Source organism: Opisthorchis viverrini (genome assembly GCF_000715545.1).
Source record: "Opisthorchis viverrini unplaced genomic scaffold opera_v5_10, whole genome shotgun sequence".
In the NCBI taxonomy this organism is placed as follows: Eukaryota; Metazoa; Platyhelminthes; class Trematoda; order Opisthorchiida; family Opisthorchiidae; genus Opisthorchis; species Opisthorchis viverrini.
This window is the reverse complement of record NW_008751666.1, coordinates 1,109,512-1,127,463: the sequence shown is the minus strand read 5'-3', so window position 1 is coordinate 1,127,463 and position 17,952 is coordinate 1,109,512. Positions and strand designations below refer to the sequence as shown.

Below are 17,952 nucleotides of genomic sequence, written 5' to 3'. Positions count from 1 at the left end.
ACTCTATGGAAGTAAATCTTTTTGCCGAATTAAGGCGCTACTTGAGGACCACCAATTCATTATTTCGCTTGACATCATCCCTGGGGGTGCAGCGGCTGTGATAAGACTTGGGATATCTTACTTGGTTGATTAACCACTTTACGGCAAGTCCTAAGTTTTGCCTGATGTGTGTGTACCTAAACAATAAAGATGTAAAACCTTTTGACAAGATAAACAGCAAAAGGATGAGCAAAATAGAGAAGGCGAGGATGACCGTGTGGTCAGCTCGCTTGTGGTTCCAAAGGAAATATTGTGCTACAGTGACTGTAATAAAAACAAAAAAAGCATTTGATTGGTATATGTTGGATAGCAACATGCTATGGAACACCTACCCAAAGTGCGTTACCACAAGCAAAAGAGTAAGAGAGCAAGAAAAATTTACGTTTTTTCACAGACGTCTAGCAAGTTTAAACCTGCCGGAAAGTTGATTAAAATAAGGTATTTACTCTGGATAATTTCAGTGACCTCCTGTCAATTCCTCGAATTTCTGAATTGTCTAGCAGAAGCGCCACTTTCAGACACGAAATCGTTATTGACAGCATGACATCAATATACAACACTGGTACTTCGCTACCGTATAGACATGATTTATGTAAAGTAAAAAAGTGGGGAAAGCAAGAGCACCATTAGCCCTCAGACTTTTCGTAATTCTTCTCATACCAGGTTGGTAGGTTAAGGGGTTAAGGGTTGGCCAACTTTTTGCTTCGGCTAACCTAATTCTGGCACGGAAAACATCTTCCTGTTCAGCAAAAGATGGTTTAGCATACACAACTCAGCTTTTGGTGCTAAACACACTCCTCAATAGTAGTCCCATCGCGTAATCGAAAACTTGCTTTTTATTTGCCTCGTTAAGGATTCGCCAACATCAAATCACATAGGCTATGTTTCTAAGACATTGTTTGTTGGTCGCTTGAAGACATTTCCGTTTTGCTGCTCGAACAAACCAAGTCTCGTAGCATACGACAAAACGGTCCTTAAAGTAACCCAATTCACACATCCCTCGAGATTCAGGGATATACCCAGTTGACGCCATAGGTGTCTCAAATTAGCAAACGCGAGCCGAGCCTTGCAGATTCGTGCATTGACCTCATCTGTCACACCTCAATCGCAACTAATACGGCTTCCAAGATACGTAAAACGCTGCACAAATTTGGGTACCTCTCCCCGGATTGTGAGTGCTGTACTCATGTCCAGCACCCACTTTGTGGGTGCAAAGTGCATGCTAAATGACGGGATGACTTTGGTCAGTTCAGCCTAAAATACCTATGTATTCTCCTACTCTTAGAAGACGAGAAGGATATCTTCTGCATATTTCATGTCGACAAGGTTTTCGCCATTGGTTATCCAAACACCAGACTTTTTTAAGACTTCCCAGAGTTCGCATCATTATCTTATTGATCACGAAAGTGAATAGAAATGATGGACACCGCTTAGTGTGCGGAAGCTTTTGGAGAGCTCTCGGTATACACACACGTCTGAAAGTCTGAGAATACAAAGAATTATTCATGTTCACAAACTTTCGAGACATTCTTCGATGGGCAAGTGTGTTAGGAAAACAAAATGAGTCAAACGCGCCTTGAAAATTCAGGAATACTGAGGTTGTGGGTCATGCGACATTGTTCGAGTGTAGAGATTTGGTCGACGTAAATCCCATCAGGCCGGGATCCAGCTTGCTGCTCATAAGTCAGTGCTTCACTAGTCACCATAAGACGACGAAGCACAAGTGACGCCAGCAGTCTCCTTATGACCTGGGTCAACCTGATCCCTCCGGCACATGACTGCATATCTAGTTGAGACTATTTGTACTGTAGTCGTCATGGCGGCAGAAAGAAATGGAATTTGGAGGCCAAGCGACTAGGTCAGCTGTGGTTGCTATCTCTGTTAATCACACTACAGTTCACGCAGAAGTGAAAACCGGAAGACCTATCAGTGCTTCATCACCATAAGACGACGAAGCACAAGTGACGCCAGCAGTCTCCTTATGACCTGGGTCAACCTGATCCCTCCGGCACATGACTGCATATCTAGTTGAGACTATTTGTACTGTAGTCGTCATGGCGGCAGAAAGAAATGGAATTTGGAGGCCAAGCGACTAGGTCAGCTGTGGTTGCTATCTCTGTTAATCACACTACAGTTCACGCAGAAGTGAAAACCGGAAGACCTATTCAGGTGATGCAATTACTACGGCACTGTGAATAACCATTTACGTAGTACACCCATTCAGGTAGGCGCAATTCTTATATTATAGGCTTCTAACTGCATTTTTAAACTAGTTTCATAGATTTGGTGAAACATGTTCGGATCAAAGAAACCAAAAATCGGTGATATCTCAAACTTCAAATATCGATGGCAACGAAAGGTTCGTTTTCACGGTTTTTCACGCAGTTTTGAGGCAGTATTTGCTCCATCGTGGCAAACTACTGCAATGGCAATTAACTTTGCGCAAGGGAGCAGCCAAGCAAGTTGGAACCGGAACAAATAGACCTGAAAGATGTATAGTGAGGATATGCCGCACGAAAACAAAATGTTTGGATCATAAATCTGATGTAGTGTGAAAATGACTGAAATGTAAGATCCTATAGAAACAGAACGACAGGAGCGCGTGAAATGATTTGAGGGGTGTTTTTACCAAGCCTTCTACACTTGTGCACAAGTATATATAGACAACGCAAAAACATGCTTCCCGAAAAAGACTCACGTTATTTTATCGGTTAGTTTGAATAACACTTTAACACGTGTTTTGAGATCCGAACTGATGTACTACCTTCTATTCCGACTGAATTTCTGGCGCTGAAACTGTTTTGACATTATGAAAAACAGGATAAAGAAATGCCAAAACACCAGCCAGTCTGTACTCAAATCGCATTATAAAATTCAACCCTTTAAAATGACGATTATGAAAAAATACCCGTTTCGTATGGTCTTGTTATGACTGTAACTTGAATTAGATAAAACTTTATGGACGAGGGTGATCGCTATCCACATATGTCTGCAAAGACGTATGTGCTTCGCTGTTTTTCTTCAAGCACTTGCGACTTTCTAATACAGACGTCCAGGTTGTCACCCTTCTGGGTGTGATCGTTCCAAGCAATCGCAATATTGGCTCACCCTAGATTCCATCAAGCTATCACGCTGGTTTCTACATTTGAGTGAAAGTGGGAAGCGAAGGTGCATGATGTACATGACAGAAAAACAAAAATAAAAAAGCCTTCTGGCTAAATACCCGCAACTGTAAACTAAGTCAGTGTTAACGAGCAAATCAACTAAACTCTAGCTGGATCTCTCTATTGTTGTCACTCAGATTAATTCTCTGCACAATACTGCCTTATATTTCGTTTCACACTATGTTCGATATATCGAAGTCTACTTTTCATCAGCCTCACAAGCAGTCTGTTTTGTCAGGAAGGTATTTTTGTACAACCAGTTGTGGAGGGTTATATTCTCTGTCTTTTTTTCCAAGCAAATTCATCCCTTACACAATACGCACAGAATAATCGCGGTTGAACTTTGTGCAGACAGTCGATAGTCAACGTAAAAAGTAAACACTTGGCTGCAGAAGTATCTCATCTCCAATTCATGTTTAGAAGTCATAAGATATACTTAAGGTTACTTTTGAGGTACTCCACAGTTGACTTCTGTTCACCTTGGTTTTCTATGGGCAGCGTGAAGCGGCATAAGATACGTCACAGCTACTTCAGGATTTCCACCTATATGTCCTTTTAAAATTGAAATCGCTTTTTAAAGTGACATCCAGGGGCACCTTGTAAATTGACCTCAGGCCACTGAAAGAAACCTACTTGGCAACCTGGTTCAATGCCATTGCTGGTGACGGCACAGTGATTGTGGTCCTGTGTTCTGTTCGTTACTAAAGCTGTCTGCTTATTTAACATTCTTCAACTTTATAGTTTATTGGTGTAGGTGGCACAGCGATCATCTTCTGTTTCACAAACTTGAAATTAGAACACCGAGCAAATGGTTTATCATCGACATCCTAGTAAAAATCATTGTTGCTCTTTGAGAAATGAGATTTTAGTTGGCAATTCATCCAGTAAGTTTTTATCACACATTTAAAGTTATTTTATAGATTTTTGTGTTAGTTATAATTACTTCTATATCATCACTTCTTTTTACTGGCAGTTATGTGAAATCTTACTTGTTACCGGATAAAACCAAGGGAAGCAAGCGTAAGACGTCCCACAAGAAAAAGAACCGCAACCCAGTCTTTGAGGAAGTCTTCAAGTATTCCATTCCTTATAGTGAACTGCTCGCTCGTACTCTCCAGATCGCTGTCTGGCACAAAACATCGTCTGGCACCAATCTTTTCTTGGGTGAAGTTATCATTCCTTTCTCGGATTTTCAATTTGAAGCTGGCCCTCAATGGTATCCGCTCAGTGAACGGGTAAGCCGAAGAAAGTGAAAAACATGCAAGTGATTTTTCCAAAATTCAGACCCCGGACAGATTCTAATCTAAACGATAATCAATTCTGGGAGTTCCAGGCCGAAACCAGCTCGAAGAGTATTAAAAATGATGCAGTGCTATGTCGCGTATAATATGGAGTTTTTTAATTGTAAAGTCAAAACACAGCGTAGTGGAATAGGTTGTTGTAATCCGAAGTTTCGGTTGCCGTGGGCGGCCTTTCTCAAGGATTTCTACAATCAACTGAATACGAGTCAAATGCAGCGACATTTGGGTCCTTGTCCTATGCTTGGTGCATCCTTGTGATCAACTGACAGTCAGATTGGGTCAGCGTACGTGGGTGTGCACCCTGATTAGGATGTACTTCCGTTTGTTGTTGTGCAGGTTGTGATGCGTCATTTTTGAGACCCTTGCTTGACATCTGGTTACTATGCTTGCTAAGGTGTGCAGTGAATCCAATCCAAATAGACGGGATGCTGGCGCCATCACTCTGGCTGATGCAGTTCGGCAATGTGTTGATAGTTAGGGCCTCATAGAAGGTTCAAAATAGCAGTGAAAGTTTGGTTTTAGGATACCATATAACTATTGCGGGGTAGACAAATGTGCCCGTATTTCTGGGCCTAGCATCCAGGAACGTTTACTTGTCAACAAATGTCGGGAAACTTCAAGGGATGGAGTGCGCGTTTTGCAATACTTGGAATCCAGACTCTCTACAAACTTCAGAGGCAAATTGCTTCTGTTGCGGAAAGGCATTTCTGAAGAACATGTGAACTTTAAAACCGTCGCAATACGATTGATTTGATTTTTGCCTCAAGATGAACCTACCAGAAGTTTCGTGAACAGAATCCACGGCGTTACTTATTTTTTGGAAATTACACCAAATTTTTCGATATGATTGCCCGTTTGCAGACCTACACAATCACTGCAGCCGAATTCAAAATAGACACGGGTCCTATTTCTAAGCAGGATTTAGGCGGCAGAATACAGACTTTTGTTCAATGCCTTCGTCAAGCTGCTGTACGATTTCAGAATACAAATTCACCCTAATGATGGGTAAGCTAGTGTGCTGCAGTACTCTGTGCTACCAGAGCAGAAAAGTGTTGGTAGGTAAGGCATCTGATTGTTTGTTTTCGCATGAAACCAAATGTTAGCAGTGCATTTGGTCTCTTTGAAAAACGCCGCTGTAATGAATGTAGGGCGTTTATGAAAACATGAAATAATGGTCGCCTTCAAGCCTGTAGTCATTTTAGGAGAACCCTCGCAAATCCAAATAAATCTGGATGAAGTGAATAAAACGAATGTAATCTATTAACAATAGTTAAATAATTGCGGGGCTCGGGGCAACACAGGAAACCGGACATCCAATGACCAAACTTGTCAAACAAGGAAATAAGGGGTCATCCAACTAACCAAGCAAGTAGATTGAAACCAGGCCGCAAGGCAAGAAGGAAACGGCCCAGTGGCAACGAATGAAGAATGAATGAAGGCAACAACAAACCAGCCAAGTACATAAAGTTGAGAATTCAACGCAGCATTGATTCGATATTGGTCGGAGAGATTATGCAAAAGCCACCAACCTAGCAGTCTATGGCTATTAGATATTATTTAGAAAACATGCAGGTACAGGCAGAAGCGAAATAATCTACCCACACAACCCGTACTGGCGATGTCATTTTGACTAATATTAAAAGGTTTGCAGTCCAGCTAGCAAGATTTGCAGGCAGACCAACGTCCTGAAAGAGATGTTGTGTGACGCCAAAATGTAAGCAAATTGACAGATGATGCCGTTGTCAGTCGCAAACAAGTATAAGGTGCCGGGTCTTTCTACCATGCTACCCGGACTTTTTAGATGCTAAACTCGAGTACAAATGTCTCTTTTTACGGTACTCACTTGAAAGAGCTGACCAAACCTAAAATTCACTTTCATGTTTGTTTAGCATTGAACTACGCCTCATGGTACTGGATTATTGAGACTTGTTTCTTCACACATGGGTCTCTTCGGAAGTGATTACTCGTGAGTTAAAGTTAGAAATATGTTGCGGACGGTCATATTATTAGGTTGTTGGTCTGTTCGCCGAGCTTGGCAGTTGGATTGCAAACGTTTCATCACCAATCGAGGTGACATCGTCAGTGCAGGGTTGAGTGGGTGGTTATACTATTATTCTGCAAAATGGGCCATTTAAGTTTTTTATTCCAAGGATAGATTCTTGGAAGCAACCACTTGTACGGTTTCTCCGGGTGCTCTCACAATAATAGCCAATGTGATTTGCCTTATCTTTTGGGGCGAATTCAAAAAAGTGATGCTTTAGGAAGTGAAGACTTCATTTGTTAATTGATGTTCCTGTAAATACGTGTGACTTCAGATTTGTGCGAAAGTTGACGTAAGTACCCACATTATGAGTAAATCCATTGTAACACCTTTTAATGGCAATGAAATAATAACTTAGACACATGCTTCAACAATGCTCTCCGGCAACAAAATTCGATGTATTCATTTTTCTGGTGAGCGTCCAAGAATTCCTAACAGTCTGACATGCAGCTCTTTGGTTATAACGTTGTCTTCTATTTTCATCAGCCATGAGTTTTGCATCAGATTAGGCCTTTCGTCGCTCAAAAGGACTCAATACAGGGCCGGTAGCATACACCGCAATCAACAAGACCACCCTGTGGTCACAAACTATTGCTTTTCTGTCCAGCGACTAACTGAATGACTAGGGCCATGACATTATTGCCACAAAAAAAAACGGAAAACGACTAGGCGTTCTATAGACGTAATACAGTACTCGCAAGGTTGCTGAAAATTCTTCGGCAGCCCACGACTGATCTCACCCTTCTTGGGGCTCATCAGGTGGACAGAGTCCCCGAGTTTCCACCAACCTTATATTCTACTTGGACCCAGGTTGCACGAAAGTAGCAAATTACACTCAACTGCATACCATTTTGGTTTTGACGGGAGACTCACCGGCGACCCAGCTGAATCTCTCGTTCATGAGGTTTTAAGCAACTGAATGTGCTGCACCAGGTCTCCCCAGCGACGATTTCGCATTCGGACATTTCACTCGGGAAGATGCGCATTGCTGATGCTTCTCAATAAGGGTGAAACACTGTGCGGTGTTTTTCGGCTTCCCAGAATATGCTGGCTCCATTTGGAAGACAAAATTTAAATTGAAAATTACTAGGACTCGTTAGGCGGATACGAATGAATATTTAACGTGAATTCACTCTACCAGTATGGCATCAGGATCAAATACATATGCAGCTATAATTCTGACTGTGGTCAGTTGTAAGTACTTGACCAGCAATATCGTCATTTAGAAACCCAAGCTACCCCTTTCAATCGGAGGGTCGTTTCAGTCGTTCTATAGACGTAATACAGTACTCGCAAGGTTGCTGAAAATTCTTCGGCAGCCCACGACTGATCTCACCCTTCTTGGGGCTCATCAGGTGGACAGAGTCCCCGAGTTTCCACCAACCTTATATTCTACTTGGACCCAGGTTGCACGAAAGTAGCAAATTACACTCAACTGCATACCATTTTGGTTTTGACGGGAGACTCACCGGCGACCCAGCTGAATCTCTCGTTCATGAGGTTTTAAGCAACTGAATGTGCTGCACCAACCATCCCCAGCGACGATTTCGCATTCGGACATTTCACTCGGGAAGATGCGCATTGCTGATGCTTCTCAATAAGGGTGAAACACTGTGCGGTGTTTTTCGGCTTCCCAGAATATGCTGGCTCCATTTGGAAGACAAAATTTAAATTGAAAATTACTAGGACTCGTTAGGCGGATACGATCCCCAGCGACGATTTCGCATTCGGACATTTCACTCGGGAAGATGCGCATTGCTGATGCTTCTCAATAAGGGTGAAACACTGTGCGGTGTTTTTCGGCTTCCCAGAATATGCTGGCTCCATTTGGAAGACAAAATTTAAATTGAAAATTACTAGGACTCGTTAGGCGGATACGAATGAATATTTAACGTGAATTCACTCTACCAGTATGGCATCAGGATCAAATACATATGCAGCTATAATTCTGACTGTGGTCAGTTGTAAGTACTTGACCAGCAATATCGTCATTTAGAAACCCAAGCTACCCCTTTCAATCGGAGGGTCGTTTCAGTCGTTCCCTCAAATATACTGAATAATATCGAAACGAGCTATAACGTATCAAATACCTTGCACCAGTCTCCGATTTATAAATTGTATCTGAACCCTAAGCAGGAATCACCTACCACTGATGAAGTGGTCATTTGTTAAATTTGACAAGACTATATTGAGTAAATTGATGGGTCCATAAAAATTCTTTTGTGACACTCGTCCATTCACATTATCTATGACAGCGAACCGTTAATCTGCCAGTTACCATGCAAATTGACCATGGGTCGCTGCTCCTTGCTTTGAAACTTATTCCTGGTGCTACATCTGGCAACCCCTGCGAAATTCACGTTTGGATTAAATCGGCCACTGGGCTGACAACATCCATCAGCAGTTCCAAGAGCACAACAGTGAATCCATACGTTAAAATGTGAGTTCACTAGGCTGATTATGTATTATTTTGCAAGTAACTAAGTTGCCGTAAGTAAAGGAAATTCTTACGCCTATTGTGAGCACAGCTTTTGTTCAGCCACATTAGCCTTCACCATCTGTGCAATAATTATCATCGTGGCCATCGTCAGTAACTCTATCAGTTATACCATCTCTCAAAATATCAACCATATTCTCCTCCTCATCGTTATTTTCATTGTTATACGCGAGATCAATGCTTGTTTTACATCAGTCACGTTACATTTAGGATTTTATGCTACAAGCTTGGTTTCTCGAAGCAAGTCATCAATAAGTATTTTATCTTTGCAGTGATGAAATTACATCCTTGCATACTGTTAAAGACGGGGGGAAGGTAGTCAATTTAAAGACACTTAAGAAGCGAACCAAGATCCGCTCGTCGAAACGGAAGTCCACAAGGTCAACCACTCAGCTACCTGGGTCCAGAAACCAGTTAGTTATCGAAATTAGTGGATAACATGACATACATCCCGTTGCCGCCCATATTTTTCGTCGACTCCCCATTTTCAATCGTTTATTAAAATCACGTGATTTTGGCTGTCCTCACAGAACACCGAGTGTGAAACAGGACAAAATTTTTAGCAGGCTTGTTGGGTACGGTTCGCGTTCCAGTTGGTGAAAGACCAGTCCTTGAAGCAGGTGCATGAAATTTGAGACTTGAACATATTCTAAAGTGGCCACTTCCTGAGTGGCATTTTCTACAAACCAGCTTTCTATACAGGTCATCCAGTACAGGTTTACCCAAATACGTTTTCATAAAAAGTACTGAATATCTCAAATTCACCCTACACGCAAGACATCCGGCCATATTAAGCTTGGCTAATATTTTCCAGGATCGAATGTGACAAGTCTAATCAACTAATCAACTGTTTAAAAAATATCCAAAGGCATTATCACACTCATATGTTCAGATGCCGGGAAGTAAAGTTCGCAGTTTCTGTCATGTGAAAGTTGAGCACCTGCAGTGGGTTGTACGTTTGAATGATGTATAAACAAAGCTTTTCACGTGAAACCTTCCAAATTAAGAAGAATATTCAGAAGAAAAATGTCTTTAGATAGATATCTCCAGTTAAACTTAGTGGATATGATATAGAATGTAATTTTGGTAGTCGAGGATGCATGGTTGATGGCAAAACAGCCCATGAGTTTGGTCATTTTATTGCGGGCATTTTGTCTAACATCAAGGCATCATGGTCAATAGCACGATATTGATACCTAATCGTTTATTAATTCGACTTTGAGTGATAGGTCCTCGAAAGAATTCTCTAAAATGGGTATTACTCCTTTATTTTGGCTCCATAAGTATAGGTCTTGAGGTCGGTCACGTAAGATCCGCTATTCATGCCTTTCGGAGTTTTTGCTGTTTCCTTACGTGTTAAAAAATTCAACAACCCAGTAAATCTTATTACATGCACAACTACATTTTCTTGCAAACCAATTGAAGTCAATAAAACGCGCGCAAACGCGAATGCCTGAAGCAATCTCATTTACATTGCTAAACTTTACATTCATCTGCTTGTTTCAATTTATGAGCAATAAGGGGACAAACCTATCCGGCGCTTGTATTTTCCGACCTTTTAAACAACAGTTACATGCTTCCTGATAAACCTAAACATTCGAAACGGAAAACCAAAGTTCTCAGGAAGACTAATAACCCAGAATGGAATACTAACTTCGTATACAATGACATCAACCGCAACCAATTGTCGAATATCGGAATCGAAGTGTCCGTCTGGGATCATGGTCGCGTGTCATCCAGTGATTTCTTGGGAGGATGTCGCCTTAACAGTGGTGCTCGTAAGTTTTGCTTCATGGTAAACTGTCTTTCAACAGGTTTGCTGTAGATTAATCCTTATTTGTGCCCTCCGCCTGGCAATCTGTCAGAATTTTACGAAGTGTCATTGTCGAGGTCGGAAATCTTATAGACACATTTGATGGCAATTTCATTTACGGTAGCACTGGACGTGGTCACATTGGCATAAAAAATCAGGACATTGTGAGAATTGTGTCCTCATCCTTAACTAACCACTGTAAACCAGGAACTTCGCTTTTGTGCTACATCGTCGTGACTTTGTACAGCATTTGCAATCTTATTTCCCTTTGTGGTTCTCAAAGTCAACTTTTGATGGTGCCGAACAGACCGTCAGCTGCCTCTAGGCCGAGCAGTAGAATTAATCACAAATATGCCTTTAATCCAGAAATCATTTTATGCTATTTCTCAACTCCTCTTTACACCCGCAAGATGGGCTTTGATCGTGTATACTTGATGGTTTATGGACTAGATAAAATAGGACGAACTATTTATGACGATGGGTTGTGTTCATAGGAGTCCACTGTAGTTTTCTTCATTGTGGACCTTCAACTTTCACACTAGCGAAAGCCGAAATAGAAAACAAAATTATCTGTGTTATATTTCAAGCCAAAATGCCTTGTATTAAGCTTCCTAAAAGTCGAAAACTTTAATCACCTTGTTACAAACAGGTACGCAACCGTGGATGGACGCAAGTGGAACAGAACAATCAATCTGGCTTGCAATGATTCAGCGTCCCCAGACCTGGCTAGAAGGGCTGATCCGCCTCCGATCAAATCTAGATTGAACTCAAGCTACTGAGAAAAACGCGCTGCAAATCTAGTGCCTAACACCGAACGCCTACTTCCCAACTCAAACCTACCACAACTCCAAGTTTCAGAAAACTGATGCAACTAGCCTATTTTTATTTAATCTTATAACGGCTCTTTTTGCAGGCTCTACACCAATGTTCTGAAAAACTAGCATTTTCTATTTATCTTTCTCCCCACCTCTGCTTGTTGAGGGGAAGAGATCGCACGCGAGCCATACTTCGCTTCTTGTTTTGTTTGCTTGGTGATAACTACGGTTTGAAACATTCAATCCAGGATATTTTCATGTTGTCAGCAAAGCGTTACAAAAGTGATGTATTCTGTAAATGTGTCAATTCTCCATCACCACCATTAAAGTCATCCGAAGGAGTTAAACGTTTTGAAACACACTGGTAAAAACTGGACATGAAGAGTCTGTTGGATCTGTTATCTCTACAGCTGGCTATTTCGACACACAAAATTTCAGAACACAAATTGTTTCCTTGTGTGAAGTTCGTGTCGTGTAGACTGAAATCAAAAGCGAAACTCACCGCATAAATAATCCAGCGACCCGGTATGCTCATATTCTCATGTAGCATAGGGAACTGTGAGAAACACTTGAAGAATCAAACTATGTCCTTTGAGCATGATAAATCCATCCTCCCATACTTGATGTTATCCCATCAACCCGATAACTTGTATCAGGATGTGACCCGCGCATCACTACAAGCCGTCAGAATATTGCATAAAATGTTGGATTCCTTTTCGTTGGAAGTCCCCAATTTTTGCGAAGGAAGTCCACTATTCCGCACAAATATTCCAAAATCCTTCAAAAACAATCACTTACAGCTCGGAGCCTACATTAATCCTAACTGTGAAACCACTGTGTTGTGATCGGCCAGTTAATTTGTATCACGGCTTAAGTGCTCCGCCTGTTGATTAGATAGTGCAGGATGGCACCAAAGGTCAATTGCTTAAACATGTGGGCAGCCATTAGTGTGAGTAACTTTAAGTCGGTACACTGAGGCAAGTGAGTTCTGATCTGATGAAAGTTTCCTAGCAGAAAATGGTATACAGAGGATAGAATGTCCATAAAGCGACTTCACTTTCTGAGTATATGCGCTCCTCCTGAATGTCAACAATTCAGATCTGTAAAAAGAGTCACTGAGCGCTCAATATCAGGACTGATATATTCAACAACAAAATGGACGAAAAGAAACCTAAAGCATATCTGGAAATTGTGAAATGAACGACATTTTGAGCAAATAAACTGGATTGTTGTTTATCACTGGGAAAGTCTGATCTATCATTGGCCAGTTTATCAAGCATTTCCACTTGGAACATCAGTCATATTTGATGCAAAGCCGTTTTGAAATAGTCTATATGAAACAACCTGCCACTACCATGTATCCGTTCAACATGCTGCTCAAGGTACTACATTCGGGTCAATACTGTACTGCTGGCCTACCAGTGCAACGTGAGAACAGGCGACAACTTCCCATGGTACGTTCAGTGCATGGATGGAATTTTAAGGAGAAACAGCGAGCACCCAGCTTTGAGTTTGCCGTACATGACGGGAGAATATTTTTCAGGTAATGAGCCCATAGAAGCAAGCGTGTTGTTTTTTTCTGACATGGATAACTGACTTTCTGCGCACAGCTAATCGCGTTTTCAAGCCCTTGAAATGGCAGCAACGTGCTTCAACCTTCAGGAAAACCAGTGTTCCTTGTAGGGAGGTTGTGACCATTATAAATTGTTCAGTCTGGGCCTTTCAGCCTAAAGTCCTTGTCACCACCGAAAAGTGACCCTCTCATTCGGTATGCCTAGATATAAACTGCTCCACTCAGTTCCCTTTCTCATGGATCCGCTCAAGTTTGAGACAGGATAAGTCCTTTGATTTGTGTATAGCAAGTGTACAAAAGTGTCCCAATGTATGGTTCATCTTGCATGTTGGCCCATAGGAAATACCAAACCCGCAGAAATCCTCCATACACTGCTTATCATTAGGCTATCGCTTGATACCACCTTATGTAACCAGCAAGTTCAAAAGCAGCTGATCAAGGTACATGTTCATGTTATCAGTAACCTTACCCACACATTGATGCCACGTTGGGTACTGGGTATGAGCACTATTAGGGACTTTTATTAGTTAATGTGGCAATCCTGAGTCAGCTTACCGAAGTGCAACTCGATGCCATAGAATACTCTCAGTGTTGCATTTTACCACAAAATCCCCGGTATAGCAAGGTACAAAAGAGTGTCCCAATGTATGGTTCATCTTGCATGTTGGCCCATAGGAAATACCAAACCCGCAGAAATCCTCCATACACTGCTTATCATTAGGCTATCGCTTGATACCACCTTATGTAACCAGCAAGTTCAAAAGCAGCTGATCAAGGTACATGTTCATGTTATCAGTAACCTTACCCACACATTGATGCCACGTTGGGTACTGGGTATGAGCACTATTAGGGACTTTTATTAGTTAATGTGGCAATCCTGAGTCAGCTTACCGAAGTGCAACTCGATGCCATAGAATACTCTCAGTGTTGCATTTTACCACAAAATCCCCGTGATTCACGCCCGAGTTACATTATTTTAGGTTTAGCGTTCCTGAATGTAAATAATCCGTATCTTTTCTCATCTTGGAACTACGATGCTTTCCTCAGTTTCTTCTCAATTTTCGGTGGAAAGCGATGATAGAATATTCGTTCCAGTTGGTATCCCAGGTACGGCGTGAATTGACCACGAGAATTTCGACGTAGCAACAGTGCAGAATGTGTCACTCCATGATCGTAATTTGGTCGGCTGCTTGATTTTTTTTCTGATGTCTCTGACCATTTTCCCGTTCCTTAGCGCAGACAGCCGACAAGGTATCTAAATATGAAAAATTAAGTAGTCTAAAAAATAAACCGTTACCATACCTCTGTGAGACACGCTAACACTGTTGCTATTGGCTCGTCAGGTAGGCGTGGACGGGTCAGCCACACGATGTTCTGGTTGCCATTTTCTGACTGCTTCCCAAGACTTGGCGTAAAAGCTTTGTTTCAACCAACTAATTCGAATTCTGGTGTCTATCGATAGCTCACTAGAGGTATTCTAGGCCCTACAGTGGGGTCCATCACCATTCCAATGGGGTGTTTTGGTTGCCCACTGGTGCTGGGCACCACCGCCCCACCGGCAGGTCACATCAAAAGTTTCACACCCTGGAAGTGTTGTAAACGCCGCAACATAATAAAAGATATAGCGATCGTCTGGGGAAACTGTCACTAGGTTAGAAGTACTTTGGTCTCTAGTTGGAAATCCTCAAGTATATGATTGTGGTACCCGAAAATTTGCTTTACCTGATCCTTTTGTTGCAGATATATCTTGTGGTTTGCAACGACTCCTCTCTTTGTGATAATGATTGGGCTGTAATAACGACCGAGAGTGCTGCCACCTACGATCGACGACTCGGAAAAGTTTGGCGCTTAGTAGTGCTGACCGACATCCGTTCCAATGACCAGGCCCCCAGTAACTTTAGGCCAACAAGTCCAAGCTTTTAGCAGATCTACCCGGTGGCGTTAAGCTGAATAAGACGACAGGAATGGTGACATGGGTGTTGATTTAGCATCAAGTCTGCGCATCACCTGCCCGGTGCATTGTAGAAGTCATTACTGAAAGAACTCAAAAAAACTTTCTGTCAGCGTCACCGAATATCTGGATTTGATATTATATCATCCCAACCGTAAGTCGAGTTCAGTTGCGTCACTTTGGTAGAATATGGTAACACCACCACGACGGTGAACTTAAGTGTGCGAAACTTCACGGCAAAGTACTTCTCAGACTTCTTCAGGTGACGCTGTTCAACATCAGGAAACACTTCGTATATGTCGTCGGATGAAAAGACAGAATTCATTATCCCACATGATGAGAGGATACAAATTGTGTGAGTTCCTGGCTACTGACGCCAGGAATTGTACAACTAGGCTTATATTGCATGCAGTACTAGGGTAAGGAGTAATACACGTTGAGCGAGGTCATTGATGAGCGAATGAAATTCTATTGGGCTCTTACCCAAACCAACACTAGTGCCAGCAAAGCCCAGGAATGTGAGCGATTGGGCCCAACCGAGCTGTGCTCAAATAAAAAATATGGACAGATCACACAACCCAAAGTTACCCAAAACATTTCGACATCATAAATGAGAGACAGAGTTTGGTTCGGCTGGGTCTTCCACTGAAATCAAATCAGTATGCAAATGAGTGTATCTCGTGAATGTCGTGGAACACTTTATTCCCCAGTCAGCCTCAAAGTAAGATCAAGCTGATGAAACAGGAAAAACGGAGGAATGACCTGATTCCAGTTGAAAGAAATGCTTTCGTCAACATGAAAACGGATGCGGGTGTTTGTTAGGGGAGAAAGACTTAGGTGGGCGCATCAGTCTTTGCATAAATAGGAAGAAGGATATTTAGATAGACGGATGAAAGGATAGATAGATGGTTGGATTATTGGACAGATGTATGGAGGTATAGATAGATAGATAAATGGCACACACAAGAAAGCAATGTGCGGGATGTGATCATTCTTGATGTAATTATGCTGTGATAGCTCTTGCAGATGGAATTATGAACACGCACGTTTTTTTGAATCATCCCTAGTTTGACTGCAAGTGCTTACTGATGACAGGTCTGAGCGGTATGGGTAGAACTATTCATGCTGTTAAAGGGAATTAACTTACTGCTAAGTACTTTATACGGATATTTGAGAATGCCTTTCATTGTCACTCATACGGCGATACGCGACATAGAAAGCATCTTGAAAATCTCATTTTTACGCAATAAACCAGTTTAGGATATGGGTGTAGCAGAAATGGAGTAGAAAATATGTGAAGCGAAACTTGGGGTAAATATGAAACAACAAATGGAACCATCGCCACATTTCAAAAATAAAGCTGGGTTGATGGCTTTTACTTGTGGTTTTTAAGTAAAAAATTCCATCGAGAAATACATCCTTTGCAAATCAATTTGGTTTCCACGAGAGACTCTATTGAACCTCTTGGTTATGATGTCCTCCAGCTGAATGTGCTGCACACAGGCCGCCTCATGATTCAGTTGGCACGATATTCGGGATATCGCAGTACATTTTCATAAAGGAAACTACTCCCAAGGTTGCTGAAAACTCTTCGACAGCCCACGACTGGTTTCGCCCTTCTTAGGGCTCATCAGATAGGCGCAGTCCCCGAGCTCCAAGAAGGGCGAAACCAGTAGTGGCCTGTCGAAGAGTTTTCAGCAACCTTGGGAGTAGTTTCCTTTATGAAAATGTACTGCGATATCCCGAATATCGTGCCAACTGAATCATGAGGCGGCCTGTGTGCAGCACATTCAGCTGGAGGACATCATAACCAAGAGGTTCAATAGAGTCTCTCGTGGAAACCAAATTGATTTGCAAAGGATGTATTTCTCGATGGAATTTTTTACTTAAAAAATCACTAGGAATGTTGACGGCATCATGTCTAGCTCCGTCTGCAAAAAAACCAACTGGACAGTAAGGCACCCCAATTTCCTGTCCTGTGCAATGCAACAGTATTTTCATGGATAAGACTAATTTGCAGTCCAAACATGCTCTTTGAGGAAGTTCACTTGCTGAACTATGTGCTGTCGTCAAACAACCGTCCCGACAGTTCCACTGAAAACCATTCCAGAACAAGCGATGAAAAGTTGCAAATCATAGTACTCTTCACGCTAGTGATCATGTATTAGTCGGCTTAAGTGTAAACCTGAACCAAAAATACAATACGGCACAGCTGAACGTTAGGGAATGTAGAGTGACTATGCTATTGCCGCTGATCCCAATTACAATGTCGATCTTGTCAACTAGTCATTGCATTTACCAAATCAGCGGCAGTAGCAGGGATATGTATATTACTAGAATCGACCAGAGGCTAGGAATTCTAGCAAACGATCGTCTGCCCAAACGAGCTTGTACCCACTAGGCTAATCTTGATTTAACTTGAAAGAATTATAAAATCAAGTCAGTGATTACCGGGCATTTGATAGAGACGTGGCACAACGCTGACCATTACTGCCCTTTCTGTTTCATAGCACGATGTAGTCGTCCACCTAGACTGAAGCTCCTCAAAGCAACATCGGTTGATCGATCTAAGTTCCCACTGTAAGATCACCGCGGTTTTATTGGTAGGCTGCGCTACAGTTTAGTTTTATGCAAAGTATGCAACTAGTTGCATTTTGCTCCACTTTAACCCTGTTACACTTATCACGACAGACGAAATTACGTGAACTGAACCCGCCCGGTAGCATTGTTTTCCTCACTGGCTTGTCCAAACTCATCC

At 42.0% G+C, this 17,952-nt stretch overlaps 2 protein-coding genes across 2 annotated transcripts in view; one reads left to right on the top strand and one right to left on the bottom strand.

The window, feature by feature from the left end:
* The window catches only part of T265_00960 (hypothetical protein), a gene marked incomplete at both ends in the record, with an annotated part of 91,224 nt that extends 74,261 nt beyond the window's left edge, over positions 1-16,963 (top strand). Inside the window, 5 exons of the mRNA XM_009164875.1 lie at positions 4,177-4,438; positions 8,801-8,985; positions 10,612-10,820; positions 13,000-13,124; positions 16,871-16,963. Of these exons, the coding sequence (XP_009163139.1) occupies positions 4,177-4,438; positions 8,801-8,985; positions 10,612-10,820; positions 13,000-13,124; positions 16,871-16,963 (874 nt within the window). The remainder of the gene's footprint in view (positions 1-4,176; positions 4,439-8,800; positions 8,986-10,611; positions 10,821-12,999; positions 13,125-16,870) is intronic.
* Positions 1-17,952, bottom strand: part of T265_00961 (hypothetical protein) — a gene marked incomplete at both ends in the record, with an annotated part of 57,524 nt that overhangs the window by 31,094 nt on the left and 8,478 nt on the right. The window contains one exon of the mRNA XM_009164876.1: positions 12,173-12,226. Within this exon, the coding sequence (XP_009163140.1) occupies positions 12,173-12,226 (54 nt within the window). The remainder of the gene's footprint in view (positions 1-12,172; positions 12,227-17,952) is intronic.